This window comes from Bombina bombina, chromosome 6, assembly GCF_027579735.1.
Source record: "Bombina bombina isolate aBomBom1 chromosome 6, aBomBom1.pri, whole genome shotgun sequence".
Classification (NCBI taxonomy): domain Eukaryota; kingdom Metazoa; phylum Chordata; class Amphibia; order Anura; family Bombinatoridae; genus Bombina; species Bombina bombina.
The window spans coordinates 373,505,285-373,525,242 of NC_069504.1; the positions used below are offsets into that span (position 1 = coordinate 373,505,285).

The 19,958-nt window shown below is 37.3% G+C and overlaps 1 protein-coding gene across 1 annotated transcript; it reads left to right on the forward strand.

The window, feature by feature from the left end:
• Nucleotides 1–1,583: 1,583 nt before the first annotated feature.
• Nucleotides 1,584–12,781, forward strand: LOC128664437 (uncharacterized). The gene is made up of 3 exons (XM_053719269.1): nucleotides 1,584–2,830; nucleotides 3,357–3,384; nucleotides 12,267–12,781. The coding sequence occupies exons 1-3, from the start codon at nucleotides 1,646–1,648 to the stop codon at nucleotides 12,779–12,781; spliced, it is 1,728 nt and encodes a 575-aa protein (XP_053575244.1). The 5' UTR covers nucleotides 1,584–1,645.
• The last annotated feature ends 7,177 nt before the right edge of the window (nucleotides 12,782–19,958 follow it).

Genomic DNA, 19,958 nt, shown 5'->3' on the forward strand with positions numbered 1-19,958 from the left:
GTCTTCCAAATATGGTGAGGCGGGAACAAATGAACCAATGGTATCAAGAGTAATACTAACAGGTGGGGCAAGGATTGAATATATAGTAGTAGATGTAGTCAGTTAGTCAAGAGAGTCAGGAGTATGAAGGGAAGGAGAGAGGACACAAAGAGAGCTAGCTGAAAGAATTTGTCCACAAGATAATCTCAAGGTACCCATGTATGTTTGCGTAAATGTATATTTGTAAGTAAATGTTAATTGTTATTGTCTTTAGGCCTATGCATTGAATATTGTGTCATTTTATGTTTTATAGCTGACCTAATAAATAATTGTGTATTTTGAAACCAACAGTAATTTTAAGAGTCTTATTAAATTGGGTTATTTTATCAGTTCCTCATCTATATGTGTATTTATGCAATATTTTAAACTAGAACTTAGTCAGTTCTATCTATTAATATAATATAGAAATATTTAATCCCATAGCTATAATTTGTACATTATAAGCCCCTTTTTAGCTAAATAATAAGCCAGATTTCATATAATTTATGCCTTGCATGGTCAAGAAGACATAACGTGTATATATCTGGATTAGTTAGAGTTTAGTTGTTAATTCCTCAAATGAGCCATAAAAGCTGTGTAAATAAACAGATATACTTTATGGACGTATGCTATATTGTCACTCTGGGATAAAAATCAGAAAATATTGCATAAATATACATATATATATATATATATATACGCACTTTACAAGTCAGATTAAGGATCTAAAATTCCTCATATTAAATAACCTTTAAGACTAAATATTATATTTGTACTCTAAAATTATCACTCTATTAAGAGTTCTTTATTAAGAAAATTACTTTTAAGAGTTTATTACTTTTTAAGAGTTGGCGGCCACTTCAGGTAATAGAAATTTGCGTCTCCATCAAGATATTTTATCCGGCATATACGTTTTACACGTATGGTGAGGCTATTAGCAGTGTCAGGCTGAGGCAGCCACCAGCAATAACTGAATTATAGTATATTCTGTTTATTGAGCTAGTAGGAATACCTTGTTGGAACGTTTACTTCTATTCAAAGAATCCTCATCATTTGAAACAAATATAGTTTAACTGTTGGTATTCATTTACAACAATTTCTAGCTATGGTTGTAACCATAGAAGATTATTAGGACGAATTCAGGCTGCTCCAGCCGTTCAACAGTCATAAAACCACATTTATTCAATGCCATAAAATAAGCTTATTTCTGGCTTCATTTTGAACCAGTAAAATCCCTCAAGAGGATTAAATTTGAAACGTTTCTTTTTGAATTAATAAATAAATATTGTTGCCGGCTAAGCAAAGGGAAGCTTTGTTTTATTAATATTGAAAAGGTTTCCCTCTACTAACTTGTCTTGCCTTTGATTTTTATTTTTATTTTTTGTTTTGTTTTGGCAATTAATGGTATTACAAGTAGTACATAATTAAGGGAATTTTTTTTTTTGTTATTTGATTATTTTTTTTTAATTATCATTTTGTTTGAGTTTTTTCCAAGATGGCTACAATATCTGCATTAGAAAGTTTTGTAGCTACTTACATCACAAGTCACAAAAGTAAAGATTTTGCTTGTGATGTTCATGAAAAAGAGAATCCTTGGAAATATGTCCAGGATTTATTTGAAAAAGAGATGACTTTCTCTAAAAAAAGTAAAAAATTAAAGGGCAGAGCAGTAGCAAGTATGTTTGCTGCATGCTTGGCAATGAATGCCAAAATAGAAGTTTTAAATGACGCCCTTCACAATTCTAATGAAAATTTAATTCTCAAACAAAAAGAAATTGACCAGAAAGAAAAAGAAATTGACAAATTGGAATGTAAAGTCAGTTTCTTAACATCACTTAATGATGAAATAAAATGCTTAAAAGAAAAAAGTGATGAGAACTGTGCTACTGCACAAACAGAACTTAAAATGTGTAAGGAAAAATTGATTAAAACAGAAAATGAAATGGATAATATAATTAGTGTAAATAAAGTTATCCAAAATAAACTTACACAATCACAAAGTGTACAAAATACTCATTTGCTACAAACTTTGAAAAAAGATGCATCCACCCAAACATATTCATTGAATAACTGTGACAAAGTGGGGGAGACAAGGAATGTAATTTTATTTGACAAAACTGATAAAACAATCAATTTGAGTTTAAAAGATACAGTGAATTCAGTAAACATAGGTGAAATCCCTGTTTTTCTAGCAACACCTGTGTTATGCCCTGCTACCAGAGGCAATATTTCAAATACTGTATCTAACAACCACTCCACACCAATTTTAATTACTACAATGCCCAATTCAAGTTTTATAGCAAATTCAGGCCAAAATTGCACAGCTCAAAAAGAGTGTGATACATGTGTATCTAAATTACCAAATTATACTGTAAAAATGCCACAGTTACACAATGATATCTGCAGTGATTTTCTTAAAAATGAGAACATGGATCTCTTCAAGATATGTTTGGGGAATGCATTAAGAACTAAAACAGATATTGTAGTTAAGGTTTTGGAACTTGACATATTAACAAATGATTTACAGAGCAACAGATGGGTGGAAATCATGGATACAATTAATGGTTTTAAAGAAAAACAGTATTGTTATGATCTACCATGTAAACCTGTTTTTCCTCATTTCTTGGAAAAACAGAGGTACACTTGGAGTTTTGATACATCCCATGGTTCCCAAAAATCATATGCAAAATGGTTACATGATCTAAATCTATTTTCTACAAAGAGTATTTTTCAGCTCCAACCCAACACATGTAACGAAGAGAAGCATGGAGGAATCTTTCTTACAGAGATGGGTGGTATTTTTACAGCAATGGTGAGTATAATTGTATTACCATTGTTCTTGGAACTACTACAGCTTTTAATTAGTTCTAAACAAACATTGGGCCCAAGAGGGGGGGAGAGAGATGTCTTTCAGGGAAGTGTCCTCCTGTCTGGGCACTTGTTTGTTAAATTGTTAAACAGTTAAAATAGGGTGTGCCTACCTTAGAATAGAATTAACTATTGGTGGTCCTGAGGCACATTCACCCTTTGTCTCCCAGCATGTTTACAAAATGTTCTTCCTGTCTATCTTTAATTTGGAAATATCTCACTCCATTGTTTGTTTAAAACAGACCATCCCTAGTGCAATTGTTTGTTTTTGTCACAGCCAGTTGTATTACCCCTAGGAAAAATAATCTTAAATGATTTTAACAAAATTATGTGCTCAAAATATTTTGGATTGCTTTAGAGCAGTATTATAAAATTTAAGAGAGGGATGTCCGAGAGATGTTTCCAAAATGTAAATAATAGTTGTTCAATTAGAAAAGTAATTACATTTGTTTTGTTTATTTTTTTTCTAGAAAAATCGAAAACCAGTGATGGATATCTGTAAATGCTTCCTCAGAATCCCAACAGCTGAGCAGAAACGCAGAAACAACATCTACAATGATATTTCATTATAGTTATTGGACTGATATACTATGCCTGTAAATTTGTATCACAATTAATGGGCATTCTTTGGATAGACTTACTGTAGTAACCAAAGCAAAAAGCAGCATTGCAGCATGTTATCACTGAAAGTTGTAAATATGTGTATCTTAATTTAGTTTTTAAATATGTTATGATAAATTTTAATTCAGACCTACTTTATCATACAGAACTTCCATTCAATCTAAATAATTAACAGAAGCTCAATATCTCCATATAGGATGGTATCCCTTTCTCATTAAAATCCAAACATTAACTAAATTTATTTTTCCTCTTTATTATTAAAGCCTGAGGAAAAGATTAATTATCCACAAATCCTAATGATTAGTTATATATATTTATTAAAGCAAAGTGGGATTCCAGTTTTTAATACCATCTCTATAAAGATATTGAGGTTCTAATAGAAATGTGTCTTACCCAGTACATTTATGATCTTAAAAACATCATGAATACTATGATACAGAATAACATACATAATAGGTGTTAGACCATTTTAGGGAAGTCAGGTAGACATCTGGTTTAAAGTGTATTATAGGCATATTTACATAGAGTGAGTAAGGCTTTTGTTTTAATACTTAGTGTAGAAGGTATAGGGAATTATTTTAGTTTTTTTTGTTGTGTTTATATGTTGGTTAATATTTTAATCGGAGTAACATAAATATGTTGATTTTTCAGTTATAACCTATATGGTTTTGTGTTCAAACCTATCAGGTGTGAGATGAATGTCAAAAGAGAATGTAATTCTCAGGAGAATAATGGCAGTATTTGCCTCTCCAAGATTTGGGATACCAACACCACTGTCAATAGCTTTGATTATGCCAAGCAAGTTTTTTTTTAACTACTGAAGATGTGCTGTGTAGATCTGGGACTTCTCTGCTGATGACATTACTTCAAGATAGAAAATAACATCCCAGAGACAGAAGGAAGATGGAAGATTCAAGATCCTGTCACAACCTATCACAAAGACACTACCATCATCCCTGAAGGAAGTATAGTGCAGCTATGCAAGTGGATCATCAAAAGGGGTACATTCATGTTACAGAGCCAGGGACCCACATCATTTCACGGTGACTACAGCATGAGAAGAGGCCACCACAGGTTCCTGTGTTCACAACATTTCCACTGAATTCGAAACCCTTTACTTGCATGTGCATATACTAAAAAAATGGACTTGTGGCGCTGCAAGGTGATAACAGTTTACTAAAATATCACCACTTACCGAGCAGGCCCCTGTGGCAAAAGGAAAGAAAACCTGTTCCAATACGAAAGTGTATACGCGCCTTTGCCCTCATAACAAACGTTTGTACAAGAAGGTGTTTAAGACGTACAAAATGGACTGATGGATGTACAGATCTTGTCTTACATAAGGATACCAAGCTTCCAGATGCCAGCACCAGTGTAAAATAGCATAATTAATGCTATTGGCTAGTCGTGTTAATCTTTGCTAAATTAAACTTCATCTCACGGAACACATTACCATGAGTTATAGCATGATACTGTACATAATACTTTGTAATAATGCATAGGTTGTCTAGTAAGGGTCTGATCATGGGAGAAATACATAAGCAAGATACATAATGTGTGGCCATTGGCTAAAGCTTTCAAGGCCACAAAGCGGGGGACTGTTACAGTTTGGCAATGTGCTTATGTTATAGTTCCATTTCAATGTATATATTGTATGCATGAGCATATTTATGTATTTGTATTATATTCTAGTCATATTATTTAGCCATGAGAAATATATCTGTATATCTTTCTATGCCCTATTTCAGTTACAAAAGTTATGAAGTCTTTTGGTTACTGCCCTGTCTCAAGAACAAAAGCTATACATGCCTTTTTGTTTACCATGCCCTGTCTATCTCAAAGAGAATCAAGATGGTAAACAAAGGAGTTATTTTCTCAGGCTTATTCCCATTCATAAAGAGTCACCAACTGTTTACATGTAAATAGGAGTCTTTCATGTACCTGTTGGGGTGTGGATGGTAAATAACAGGTTATCATGGAGAAAGGAACATCTGACCTTACAATCACAACAGCTGTCCAAGCCATATGATTTATAGGTATCACCCACTCCAATAGCCCCTATTTACATGTAAACAGCTAGGACCAATAGCATTCAGTCTTCCAAATATGGTGAGGCAGGAACAAATGAACCAATGGTATCAAGAGTAATACTAACAGGTGGGGCAAGGATTGAATATATAGTAGTAGATGTAGTCAGTTAGTCAAGAGAGTCAGGAGTATGAAGGGAAGGAGAGAGGACACAAAGAGAGCTAGCTGAAAGAATTTGTCCACAAGATAATCTCAAGGTACCCATGTATGTTTGCGTAAATGTATATTTGTAAGTAAATGTTAATTGTTATTGTCTTTAGGCCTATGCATTGAATATTGTGTCATTTTATGTTTTATAGCTGACCTAATAAATAATTGTGTATTTTGAAACCAACAGTAATTTTAAGAGTCTTATTAAATTGGGTTATTTTATCAGTTCCTCATCTATATGTGTATTTATGCAATATTTTAAACTAGAACTTAGTCAGTTCTATCTATTAATATAATATAGAAATATTTAATCCCATAGCTATAATTTGTACATTATAAGCCCCTTTTTAGCTAAATAATAAGCCAGATTTCATATAATTTATGCCTTGCATGGTCAAGAAGACATAACGTGTATATATCTGGATTAGTTAGAGTTTAGTTGTTAATTCCTCAAATGAGCCATAAAAGCTGTGTAAATAAACAGATATACTTTATGGACGTATGCTATATTGTCACTCTGGGATAAAAATCAGAAAATATTGCATAAATATACATATATATATATATATATATATATACGCACTTTACAAGTCAGATTAAGGATCTAAAATTCCTCATATTAAATAACCTTTAAGACTAAATATTATATTTGTACTCTAAAATTATCACTCTATTAAGAGTTCTTTATTAAGAAAATTACTTTTAAGAGTTTATTACTTTTTAAGAGTATACACTGTGTGCAGAATTATTAGGCAAATGAGTATTTTGACCACATCATCCTCTTTATGCATGTTGTCTTACTCCAAGCTGTATAGGCTCGAAAGCCTACTACCAATTAAGCATATTAGGTGATGTGCATCTCTGTAATGAGAAGGGGTGTGGTCTAATGACATCAACACCCTATATCAGGTGTGCATAATTATTAGGCAACTTCCTTTCCTTTGGCAAAATGGGTCAAAAGAAGGACTTGACAGGCTCAGAAAAGTCAAAAATAGTGAGATATCTTGCAGAGGGATGCAGCACTCTTAAAATTGCAAAGCTTCTGAAGCGTGATCATCGAACAATCAAGCGTTTTATTCAAAATAGTCAACAGGGTCGCAAGAAGCGTGTGGAAAAACAAAGGCGCAAAATAACTGCCCATGAACTGAGAAAAGTCAAGCGTGCAGCTGCCAAGATGCCACTTGCCACCAGTTTGGCCATATTTCAGAGCTGCAACATTACTGGAGTGCCCAAAAGCACAAGGTGTGCAATACTCAGAGACATGGCCAAGGTAAGAAAGGCTGAAAGACGACCACGACTGAACAAGACACACAAGCTGAAATGTCAAGACTGGGCCAAGAAATATCTCAAGACTGATTTTTCTAAGGTTTTATGGACTGATGAAATGAGAGTGAGTCTTGATGGGCCAGATGGATGGGCCCGTGGCTGGATTGGTAAAGGGCAGAGAGCTCCTGTCCGACTTAGACGCCAGCAAGGTGGAGGTGGAGTACTGGTTTGGGCTGGTATCATCAAAGATGAGCTTGTGGGGCCTTTTCGGGTTGAGGATGGAGTCAAGCTCAACTCCCAGTCCTACTGCCAGTTTCTGGAAGACACCTTCTTCAAGCAGTGGTACAGGAAGAAGTCTGCATCCTTCAAGAAAAACATGATTTTCATGCAGGACAATGCTCCATCACACGCGTCCAAGTACTCCACAGCGTGGCTGGCAAGAAAGGGTATAAAAGAAGAAAATCTAATGACATGGCCTCCTTGTTCACCTGATCTGAACCCCATTGAGAACCTGTGGTCCATCATCAAATGTGAGATTTACAAGGAGGGAAAACAGTACACCTCTCTGAACAGTGTCTGGGAGGCTGTGGTTGCTGCTGCACGCAATGTTGATGGTGAACAGATCAAAACACTGACAGAATCCATGGATGGCAGGCTTTTGAGTGTCCTTGCAAAGAAAGGTGGCTATATTGGTCACTGATTTGTTTTTGTTTTGTTTTTGAATGTCAGAAATGTATATTTGTGAATGTTGAGATGTTATATTGGTTTCACTGGTAAAAATAAATAATTAAATTGGGTATATATTTGTTTTTTGTTAAGTTGCCTAATAATTATGCACAGTAATAGTCACCTGCACACACAGATATCCCCCTAAAATAGCTATAACTAAAAACAAACTAAAAACTACTTCCAAAACTATTCAGCTTTGATATTAATGAGTTTTTTGGGTTCATTGAGAACATGGTTGTTGTTCAATAACAAAATTAATCCTCAAAAATACAACTTGCCTAATAATTCTGCACTCCCTGTACACATATAGACAAATATACAAGTGCTTTAGAGCCCTTTGCAGTCAAATAGATAAAAACATGTAAAAACATACTTATGCAATATTCATTTTTAATAAAGTATTATACTGTGTATTTACTGTAAATATTTCACATCCCAATGTTCTGCACATAGCAGAATATGTCCTATGTATTTTTAAATAGATAATACTATATATATATCTGTACATATCCATACCTATATATAATTGTATGTATATATATATATATATAATATATTTTTCAAAAAACCCCATCATATATATATAGATATAGAAATATATATTTATGAATAAATAGAACATATTGAAGAACAATGGAATGTAAAATATTCATATTTTCATGTCGCTTTAGGGCACTTGAGAAAATGTGATCGGGTTTGCATGCAAGTAGGGTGTAAGTTTTTTCCCACTTTCTCTGCTTTATTGAATACTATGGGGGAATACGTTAACGTGCTTGCAATATTCTAATTTACGTGTGCTATTGTATTCGCGCAAAAAGCTTACTTCTATTGCAGTTAAAGCAGTAGCGGGAGGTGATAAATAGCGATCCACTCGTAATCTAGCCCTCTGTGTAAAAAAATTGCTTCTGCATCTGTTAATATTGATTTTCATTCTTTGGGGCTGAATTATCAAGCTCCATAACTTATCCGCCTGCTCTGAGGTTGCGGACATTGCTCCGCCCGATCCTATACGATTGGGCTGATTGACACCCCCTGCTAGCAGCCAATTGGCAGCGAATCTGCAGGGGGCGGCATTGCACAAGAAGTTCACAAGAACTGCTTGCGCAATGATAAATGGCGACAGTGTATGCTGTCGGCATTTATCGATGTGCGGCGGACATGATACGCTACATTGTATCATGTCCGTCCGCACTTTAATAAATCGGCCCCTATATCTTTAATAGTTTAAGTCTTCTAGAAGGTTTTATAGTGACAAGATACACGTAAGAAATCTTATCCTTTATTTTAGGAGGTTAAGTTCAGATTCTTGGCAGATCTAAGATCAGAACTAAGGAATAATCTATATGGGAGGGTATTTTTCCCCTCTTGAATTCTTGTTTGTATAATATATCCAGTGTGAAAAAAAATCAGCATATTTGATAAATTGTCACCCCACCAAGGTGTCTTCACAGCTAACACATTAAGCTTGAAAGTTAATTATAGACTGGTAAATCAGGCTACATCTAAAGTCTCTCCCAGAGGGTGATCGTTTTCCTAACATAGCAGCCAAATTGACACAGATTTGCTGCTTAAGCATAAAAATAAGGGAAATAAAATGTACAATGTATGTCTCTTTTTATCAGATTTACTAGAAATGTATAGTGACAAAAAAATTTAAATTAGAAAAAGGGGAAATGTTAAGACACAAGAGGTGAATTTTTAGTTAGTGTGTTTCCATAACATCTGCCCTCACATCCACCAAATGTTATATATTCAATGGCAAATGACAGGATAGAAAACCTACAGGCTAAGAGGACCATGTGAGTTTGACAGGTAAACCACCACTCTAGGTCCCCGTATCCCACAGATTCCCCCCCCCCCGCATTACCTCACCCACATGCCACTTAACTCCGATTGACATTTAAAAAAAAAAACATGAAAAAACATATTACTAAAATTCACAGCTTTGATCTAAAGACCACCTGCCAGTTTCATGCCACATGATATATTTACCTCATAAGGGTAAACACGGGTGGTATTACATCAGTGTGGTCCACTAGCCATCGCATCTGCCCCTGTGCTGTTTTGTCGCTCAACCTCTATGTGACCTCTTCAAAGCGGCAACCATCATTCAACCTAGGGTTAAAAAGAACAAAAGAATCGTTTTTCTGCCTTCTTCCCGCCTGCACCTCTCGTTATACTTTCCTGACCCCCTCCCCCTTTTATTCCCCACCTGTAAGCAGCAGCTACAGACATTGCATAATACATCCTGTCTATAACTGCTGCCCCACACTCAAATACCGCTTTCCCATTCCATCCAATGTTACATCCTAACTCTGTTCTCTTCATAGCACTGCATGACATGAATGTTCAACTGCATTTACACTTTATTCTTTTTTATTTGATATTACTTTACACTTCAGATCAAGTGTAATTGCATTTAAACTTTGCACTTTCTATTTTGTATTTTATTTTATATACAGCGGTGTATTTAGGATTGTGATTTTACAAATTCTAATTATGCCTTCACATTTTCTTCGTAACTTTAAAAAATTAGGCTCATACTTTATATATGTATGTGTATCTTTTACAAATTACATTGCACTTTGTATTTATTCTATTTAAAATAAAACTGAAAAACTAACAACTTCAGTTTCCCAGAGAGCTTCATTATTTTTTATGTGCCTGATAAGCAAAGATTCTCTAGTTTGGAGAGATAGTATAGTCTAGACTTCACAGGGGCTGAACTCACTGCATTCTATAAGAAAAAGGGGCGGAATCTGGAAGTGCCAGAGAGATGAGAGAAGCCTTCTATAGAAATAATGTATTATTAGCAAACATGCTTCTAACAAAAGCTATAGCTATTTCAAATGTGTACTTAAAGGGACAGTCTAGTCAAAAATAACTTTCATGATTCAGATAGGGCATGTCATTTTAAATAACTTTCCAATTTACTTTTATCATCAAATTTTTTTTTGTCTCTTGGTATTCTTAATTGAAAGCTAAACCTTGGTAGGCTCATATGATAAGTCCTTGAAGGCCGTCTCTTATCACATGCTTTTTTATTTGCTTTTCACAACAGGGGAGTGTTAGTTCATGTGAACCATATAGATAACATTGTGATCACGCCCGTGGCTTGTGGCAGACACTGCTCTAATTGGCTAAAATGTAAGTCAATAGATAATAAAATCTCATGTGATCAGGGGGCTGTCAGAAGATGCTTAGATACAAGGTAATCACAGAGGTAAAAAGTATATTAATATAACAGTGTTGGTTATGCGAAACTGGGGAATGGGTAATAAAGGCATTATCTATCTTTTTAAACAAAAAAAATTATTGCACCAGCATTTAAAACACAGCACTTGCTATGAGAGCCTAAGGTGGTTGTACCATCTGGTAATGACTCAATTTGTTAATTGCTGACATGATACAAGCCCCACTGACACTCTGAGCAGCTGCATTATTTAAAATGCTGGTGCACTGAGAATATCTAGCTATTCTTCACATGCAAGTGCAGAGAAAAATGTTAATACTAAAACAGTTATAACTTTTACTAGAAGCATTTTTGCCAATACATTTATATTCTAAATATGTTTCTATTCAAATATGTAATTCACATATGTGCATTTGACCAGAATGTCCCTTTAACACCTGCGGCTGAAATAAAATTTCAGTATGCAGAAAATACAAATTAAACTGAAATGTTTTCACTACAATTTAACTTGTTTTTTACAGTAGTTTAGAACATACTACTTTTCTGTCAGTTAAATAAGTGTATTGTGAATTTCGAACAAACTTCGCCTGCATACAACTGGCAAAATAATCTCTGTTTTATTTTACAATAGAGAAAATACAAAGTGCATTCTAATTTGTAAAAGATACACATAAATATAGAAAGCATGTCCCTAATTTGTTAAACCAACACAGAAATTTTCAAAACATAATCAGTATTTGTAAAATCACTGATGGATCTAAATCTGTAGTGTAAAGTAATATAAAATAAAAATAAAAAAGTGGGGGTACGCTTCCGGGCAGCGACCAAGATGGCTGACTTACTTTAGTGCTTTGAGGGCTCACTGATGAATCCGCTGTTTATCAGTGCATATATATTGCATCCACGCTTAATTTATGTCAGATCTGAAATGTTATATTATCTTGAGCAAATTCATCTGTCAAGAAGCCTCATACTCTTGTGCTAAGGTACCGGAATGGTATGCCTGCAGTGACGACGCATGTGTATCTGAGTCCTTCACCTAACCCCCCCCCCCTCCCCGGTTTATCAGGGTATAACAGTCATTCTGAGCTGTAAACTGAGGGAAGTCATAACCATAATAATTGGAGCAGCAGCAGCTTTTTTTTATACAGCTTCACCACCCTTGCAAAACCATTCATAAAGCGGTAGAGATCTGCTAGACAGAGACCTGCCATGGAATCAGTAATGGCCCCTATCTATTTATGGGAAAAGGAGATGCAGTCTCACATCCGGAGACATTTTGAGGAGTTGGAATAAGAGCTCTGTAAGATCCTACAGTTGTTGATCTCCCCAGGGACCCTGCAGAGAACTGAGACACTAAGCGTGATCAACATCGGCAATGGGTTGCTAGCTGGAACGGTGCCGGGAACCTCTTCAAAGCAAAGCTCTACATTGATCATAGCACAAGAGGTTAAGGCCCCGAATTACCTGAACAAATCTGTGACCACACTATCTCTGCCGGAGCCGCTCAAGGTTCAGCAGCTGACCAAGCACGAGGAGCGCAGCTTGCAGGAAGGTTGGCGAAGCCTGGCTACCACAGAAAATGGAGAGAATTCGACCTTACCCCCTTTGCGGAAACGTGAGATGGTTAGAAATCTGGGCATCAGGAATCCTTTGTCCCCCATTGTTGGACTAGAGACACAGTCTGCCAGAGATGTTATGTTATCAGAGTCCCTGGATTTGGCCTTTGAGCAAATAGAGTTTATAGCCTTTGGGAATCCCCAGCTTCTAACCCATGTTCTTTCCAGAGAGATAGAGTGGGTTAAGCAGTTCAATTCTATATTCTACCCGTATGTGAGTAACTTATGAGTATCCTCTGGGACTTCAGCATGACAACAATATTTGTTATAGTTTGGAAATCCCTTACCAGCTTCAGATACAGACATTACAGTTATTGTTTACACCTTAATACATAGGGGTTTGCTGGACACTACTATTATTATGTTAAAAATGTTTTAAAAATGATATCGTTTACAACTCATATAATCAGCTGGCTCTTTATTGGACCCTTAAAACTGAAATTACCAGTATGTGGGATGGTTGATAGTAAATTCACCCATGTTCATTATTGTGTTCCAATTTAGTGAGACAGGACTCTTAAATTTCTGCATGTGAGTAGATGTATTTTTTGGCCTCTTCGATGTGTGTATATATATAACTTGTTGTTTAAATACCATAGTCAGAGGTAGTTTGTACCACCCTTTTTTTCTTTTTACCTGCGCCTTATTCCTATGACATTTTTGTGTGTGTTCGTATGTTTTACACTGCTGTGCCTTTCCAGAGCCACCCTAGCCCTGATACCTAAACCTTATCTGTATATATGACTTGAAATTGTTTCTTGGGTCACATGTTGGCTGAGTATTTTAGAGGGACAGTATAGAACATTGCTCTAGATGCTATACTTTGTTAATAATGGAATGCACACTTTATGCTCCTTATCTACTTGGTTATAGTCAAACTGTCTGTGGCCGAGACAGCAAGACACTCTGAATTCACATAAAACAGGAGCTGGAAGGATCTTATAGATTTAACTAAGTTCAATTCCCACAAGTACTGATGCCCTCCAAATTCACTTAATTTACTTTTTTGAATACCAACGTTGTAATATTTAGGTACAAATATTAGTCCATCTACCCTTGAGAATACTTAGGTAAATTGTATAGACCTGTCCAGCCAAGGTTGGGAGCAATTTTTGGATAATTATACATCCTATTTTAGTACAATCAACCCTGATTCTACTTGAGGCTTAAACTTTAGGTTAAAGATAAAAATAGGACAGAGAGATAACTGGACACCCAAGTGGACTACATATTAGGGTCGACACTTTAGTTAATTGGCTTATAAGGTACTGATCCGGGGTATCAGTTATCCCATTTGGCATAAAATTCTAAAGAGACAATAGCCCACCTTAGTTTAATAAAATTATGGCTGCTATAGATAGGTTTCGTTCACGCGGCTATAACATAGTTCCTTCATACCCACATCGCTGTCTAGTTAGAATGGAACCATGCATATTCTCCAAATACTAGTGGCTGCCAACGCAGACTCTAAAACATGCAACTCTCCCACGGGTCCTTACTGGAGACCTAATACCCCTATCACCAGCGGGAGATTACTATCATTCTTACACATTTATCTGCTCTTCTTGGACTGCAGACTATAGAACTTCCCTCTTTGGGCACAAGAGTGGCCCTTGTTATCTATTATTTTATAGGTTTTATATACGTTTTTCAGTTTAAGTTTAACTAATTGTTCTGAACTCTATAAAATCAGAAAATAGAGATTCTTCACTGAAGATCCAAAAGTGGTCTTCATATTTTCAGAAAGTACCTTCCTTGGTTATGTTTATGGTGTCATAAGGGGCCCAAGAGTGGCCTTTTAGGTCATTTTGAAGGTACAGAGCTTTATTGGCACCAACTATGCTACCTATTCTGTGTTTGTTATGGCATATAATCACACTTTAAGTAATCTAGTAATTATTAGTTGAATGTGTGGAAATAATCTGTCTGTAAAACCTTTATTGACCTGTATGCCTTGTATGCCTTTTAATGAATCTCAATAAAAAATAAAATTAAAAAAAAAGCAAAAAGTGTAAGTGTAACATATTACTTATATCATGCAGTGTTATATTGCACTGGGCTTGTCTCTCCTTCACTTACATAAATGCAGGGAATGCCCCTTAGACAAGTATAGCAACATTTTCCAGTCTAGAATCTTGTGAGAGATCATACAGTGCTGGAGAGTTTGTCCCTTTTTCTTTTAGCATTCAGGGAGTTCAGCCCCTCTGTGGAGTCTGCATTACAATTTCTCTCCAAGCAGGAGAATCTTTTATCATCAGGGCCATAGTGAGAGTGCATGATCTCTTCAAGCATCCCCTGGTCCCTGAAATCAACATAGATGTAGAAAACATGCATATTCTTTTTTTGTTTGTTTTACTTTAACAATAGTTAAAGAATATATAAATAAACCTCACAGAAAATTGTAATTTAATAATCAATTCTTTATGTGGAAATTCAATGTGAACAGAATGAAATAATTTAAACATGTATAACACCTATAACAATGGGTGGAAAATATCAATATTATATACTAGTCAGTGCAGAATAATTACTAGTCAGGTGGAAAAAAATACTAGTGTACTGAGTATTAAATATAGGAACAAACCAATTTCTTTTTTTGTCCACAGCAATTTCTTCCTGGTCCAGGACTGCTGATAATTTCCAGCCCGGGCTGCAACACAAGTACTGTAAATTTTCCTATATAAAATAATGATGTCAAGTAAATATACCTCAATTAAACATACAGTATATTGCATTTAGGAAAACGATATCTATTTCGCATAAGCTAAAAGCTAATAAAAATCATATATGTTTCAGATAACGGTCTAACTGTATAAAAAATTACTATGAATTATTGAAAGCTGTTAATGATCATCATTACATTATTCTTTTTTTAAGATATTTTATAACTTTCAAACCATGTTTATAAATTGTATGCAGTGTGATGTCGCAATTGACAATGATGACATCATATATAATTTATTATGTGATATTATTAGTGCTGCAATTGATAATGTAGAAAAAAAACTAAAATTGGGTAAGAACTGTTTTACTTCTTTCGGGCACAATGCATTTTAATGTAAAGTGTTGTGAGCAGAACGTTAGTGTAGCCATAACACATCTTGGGCTAGATTACAGTTGGATCGCAAAATTGCGTTTACGTGAACCTGTAAATTGCACTGACAAGTTTTGTCTATTGCAAACCTTGCACATGGTGTTTTGGCGAGGGATTACAAGTTAAAAGTAGAAAAACTGCTTGATTGCGCCATTTATGGTGAGGGGATTTTCTACAATATTGTGTTTTCGTGCTACACTACTACGCACTCAAAGACCTGCTTGGGCTGTGACGTCATTAATTGGAGGGGTAAGAACAGGTTTTTTCAATTAAAAAACATAATTTATGCTTACCTGATAAATTCCTTTCTTCTGTTGTGTGATCAGTCCACGGGTCATCATTACTTCTGGGATATAACTCCTCCCCAACAGGAAATGCAAGAGGATTCACCCAGCAGAGCTGCATATAGCTCCTCCCCTCTACGTCAGTCCCAGTCATTCGACCAAGAATCAACGAGAAAGGAGTAACCAAGGGTGAAGTGGTGACTGGAGTATAATTTAAAAGATATTTACCTGCCTTAAAACAGGGCGGGCCGTGGACTGATCACACAACAGAAGAAAGGAATTTATCAGGTAAGCATAAATTATGTTTTCTTCTGTTATGTGTGATCAGTCCACGGGTCATCATTACTTCTGGGATACCAATACCAAAGCAAAAGTACACGGATGACGGGAGGGATAGGCAGGCTCATTATATAGAAGGAACCACTGCCTGAAGAACCTTTCTCCCAAAAATAGCCTCCGAAGAAGCAAAAGTGTCAAATTTGTAAAATTTGGAAAAAGTATGAAGCGAAGACCAAGTTGCAGCCTTGCAAATCTGTTCAACAGAGGCCTCATTCTTAAAGGCCCAAGTGGAAGCCACAGCTCTAGTGGAGTGAGCTGTAATTCTTTCAGGAGGCTGCTGACCAGCAGTCTCATAGGCTAAACGTATTATGCTACGAAGCCAAAAAGAGAGAGAGGTAGCAGAAGCTTTTTGACCTCTCCTCTGTCCAGAATAAACGACAAACAGGGAAGAAGTTTGGCGAAAATTTTTAGTTGCCTGCAAGTAGAACTTGAGGGCACGAACTACATCCAGATTGTGTAGAAGACGTTCCTTCTTTGAAGAAGGATTTGGACACAAGGATGGAACAACAATCTCTTGATTGATATTCCTGTTAGTGACCACCTTAGGTAAGAACCCAGGTTTAGTACGCAGAACTACCTTGTCTGAGTGAAAAATCAGATAAGGAGAATCACAATGTAAGGCTGATAACTCAGAGACTCTTCGAGCCGAGGAAATAGCCATTAAAAACAGAACTTTCCAAGATAACAATTTTATATCAATGGAATGAAGGGGTTCAAATGGAACACCCTGTAAAACGTTAAGAACTAAGTTTAAACTCCATGGCGGAGCAACAGCTTTAAACACAGGCTTGATCCTAGCTAAAGCCTGACAAAAAGCCTGGACGTCTGGATTTTCTGACAGACGCCTGTGTAACAAGATGGACAGAGCTGAAATCTGTCCCTTTAATGAACTAGCTGATAAACCCTTTTCTAACCCTTCTTGTAGAAAGGACAATATCCTAGAGATCCTAACCTTACTCCATGAGTAATGTTTGGATTCGCACCAGTATAGGTATTTACGCCATATTTTATGGTAAATCTTTCTGGTAACAGGCTTCCTAGCCTGTATCAGGGTATCAATAACCGACTCAGAAAAACCACGTTTTGATAAAATCAAACGTTCAATTTCCAAGCAGTCAGCTTCAGAGAAGTTAGATTTTGATGTTTGAATGGACCCTGTATCAGAAGGTCCTGTCTTAGAGGTAGAGACCAAGGCGGACAGGATGACATGTCCACTAGATCTGCATACCAAGTCCTGCGTGGCCATGCAGGCGCTATTAGAATCACTGATGCTCTCTCCTGCTTGATTTTGGCAATCAATCGAGGAAGCAGCGGAAAGGGTGGAAACACATAAGCCATCCCGAAGTTCCAAGGTGCTGTCAAAGCATCTATCAGAACCGCTCCCGGATCCCTGGATCTGGACCCGTAGCGAGGAAGTTTGGCGTTCTGGCGAGACGCCATGAGATCTATCTCTGGTTTGCCCCAACGTCGAAGTATTTGGGCAAAGACCTCCGGATGAAGTTCCCACTCCCCCGGATGAAAAGTCTGGCGACTCAAGAAATCCGCCTCCCAGTTCTCCACTCCCGGGATGTGGATTGCTGACAGGTGGCAAGAGTGAGACTCTGCCCAGCGAATTATCTTTGATACTTCCACCATTGCTAGGGAGCTTCTTGTCCCTCCCTGATGGTTGATGTAAGCTACAGTCGTGATGTTGTCCGACTGAAACCTGATGAACCCCCGAGTTGTTAATTGGGGCCAAGCTAGAAGGGCATTGAGAACTGCTCTCAATTCCAGAATGTTTATTGGAAGGAGACTCTCCTCCTGATTCCATAGTCCCTGAGCCTTCAGAGAATTCCAGACAGCGCCCCAACCTAGTAGGCTGGCGTCTGTTGTTACAATTGTCCAGTCTGGCCTGCTGAATGGCATCCCCCTGGACAGGTGTGGCCGATGAAGCCACCATAGAAGAGAATTTCTGGTCTCTTGATTCAGATTCAGAGTAGGGGACAAATCTGAGTAATCCCCATTCCACTGACTTAGCATGCATAATTGCAGAGGTCTGAGGTGTAGGCGTGCAAAAGGTACTATGTCCATTGCCGCTACCATTAAGCCGATCACCTCCATGCATTGAGCTACTGACGGGTGTTGAATGGAATGAAGGACACGGCATGCATTTTGAAGCTTTGTTAACCTGTCCTCTGTCAGGTAAATCTTCATTTCTACAGAATCTATAAGAGTCCCCAAGAATGGAACTCTTGTGAGAGGAAAAAGAGAACTCTTCTTTTCGTTCACTTTCCATCCATGCGACCTTAGAAATGCCAGAACTAACTCTGTATGAGACTTGGCAGTTTGAAAGCTTGAAGCTTGTATTAGAATGTCGTCTAGGTATGGAGCTACCGAAATCCCTCGCGGTCTTAGTACCGCCAGAAGGGCACCCAGAACCTTTGTGAAGATTCTTGGAGCCGTAGCCAATCCGAATGGAAGAGCTACAAACTGGTAGTGCCTGTCTAAGAAGGCAAACCTTAGATACCGGTGATGATCTTTGTGGATCGGTATGTGAAGGTAAGCATCCTTTAAATCCACTGTGGTCATGTACTGACCCTCTTGGATCATGGGTAAGATTGTCCGAATAGTTTCCATTTTGAACGATGGAACTCTTAGGAATTTGTTTAGAATCTTTAAATCTAAGATTGGCCTGAAAGTTCCCTCTTTTTTGGGAACCACAAACAGGTTTGAGTAGAACCCTTGTCCTTGTTCCGACCGCGGAACCGGATGGATCACTCCCATTATTAACAGATCTTGTACGCAGCGTAGAAACGCTTCTTTCTTTATCTGGTTTGTTGACAACCTTGACAGATGAAATCTCCCTCTTGGGGGAGATAATTTGAAGTCTAGAAGGTATCCCTGAGATATGATCTCTAGTGCCCAGGGATCCTGAACATCTCTTGCCCAGGCCTGGGCGAAGAGAGAGAGTCTGCCCCCCACTAGATCCGGTCCCGGATCGGGGGCTCTCGGTTCATGCTGTCTTTGGGGCAGCAGCAGGTTTCCTGGCCTGCTTGCTCTTGTTCCAGGACTGGTTAGGCTTCCAGCCTTGCCTGTAACGAGCAACAGCTCCTTCCTGTTTTGGTGCAGTGGAGGTTGATGCTGCTCCTGTTTTGAAGTTCCGAAAGGGACGAAAATTAGACTGTCTAGCCTTAGCTTTGGCTTTGTCTTGAGGTAGGGCGTGGCCCTTACCTCCTGTAATGTCAGCGATAATCTCTTTCAAACCGGGCCCAAATAAAGACTGCCCCTTGAAAGGTATATTAAGTAATTTGGACTTAGAAGTAACATCAGCTGACCAGGATTTTAGCCACAGCGCCCTACGTGCCTGTATGGCGAATCCTGAGTTCTTAGCCGTAAGTTTGGTTAAATGTACTACGGCCTCCGAAATGAAGGAATTAGCTAGTTTAAGGACTCTAAGCCTGTCCGTAATGTCGTCTAGCGTAGATGAACTAAGGTTCTCTTCAAGCGACTCAATCCAAAATGCTGCCGCAGCCGTAATCGGCGCGATACATGCAAGGGGTTGTAATATAAAACCTTGTTGAACAAACATTTTCTTAAGGTAACCCTCTAATTTTTTATCCATTGGATCTGAGAAAGCACAGCTATCCTCCACCGGGATAGTGGTACGCTTAGCTAAAGTAGAAACTGCTCCCTCCACCTTGGGGACCGTT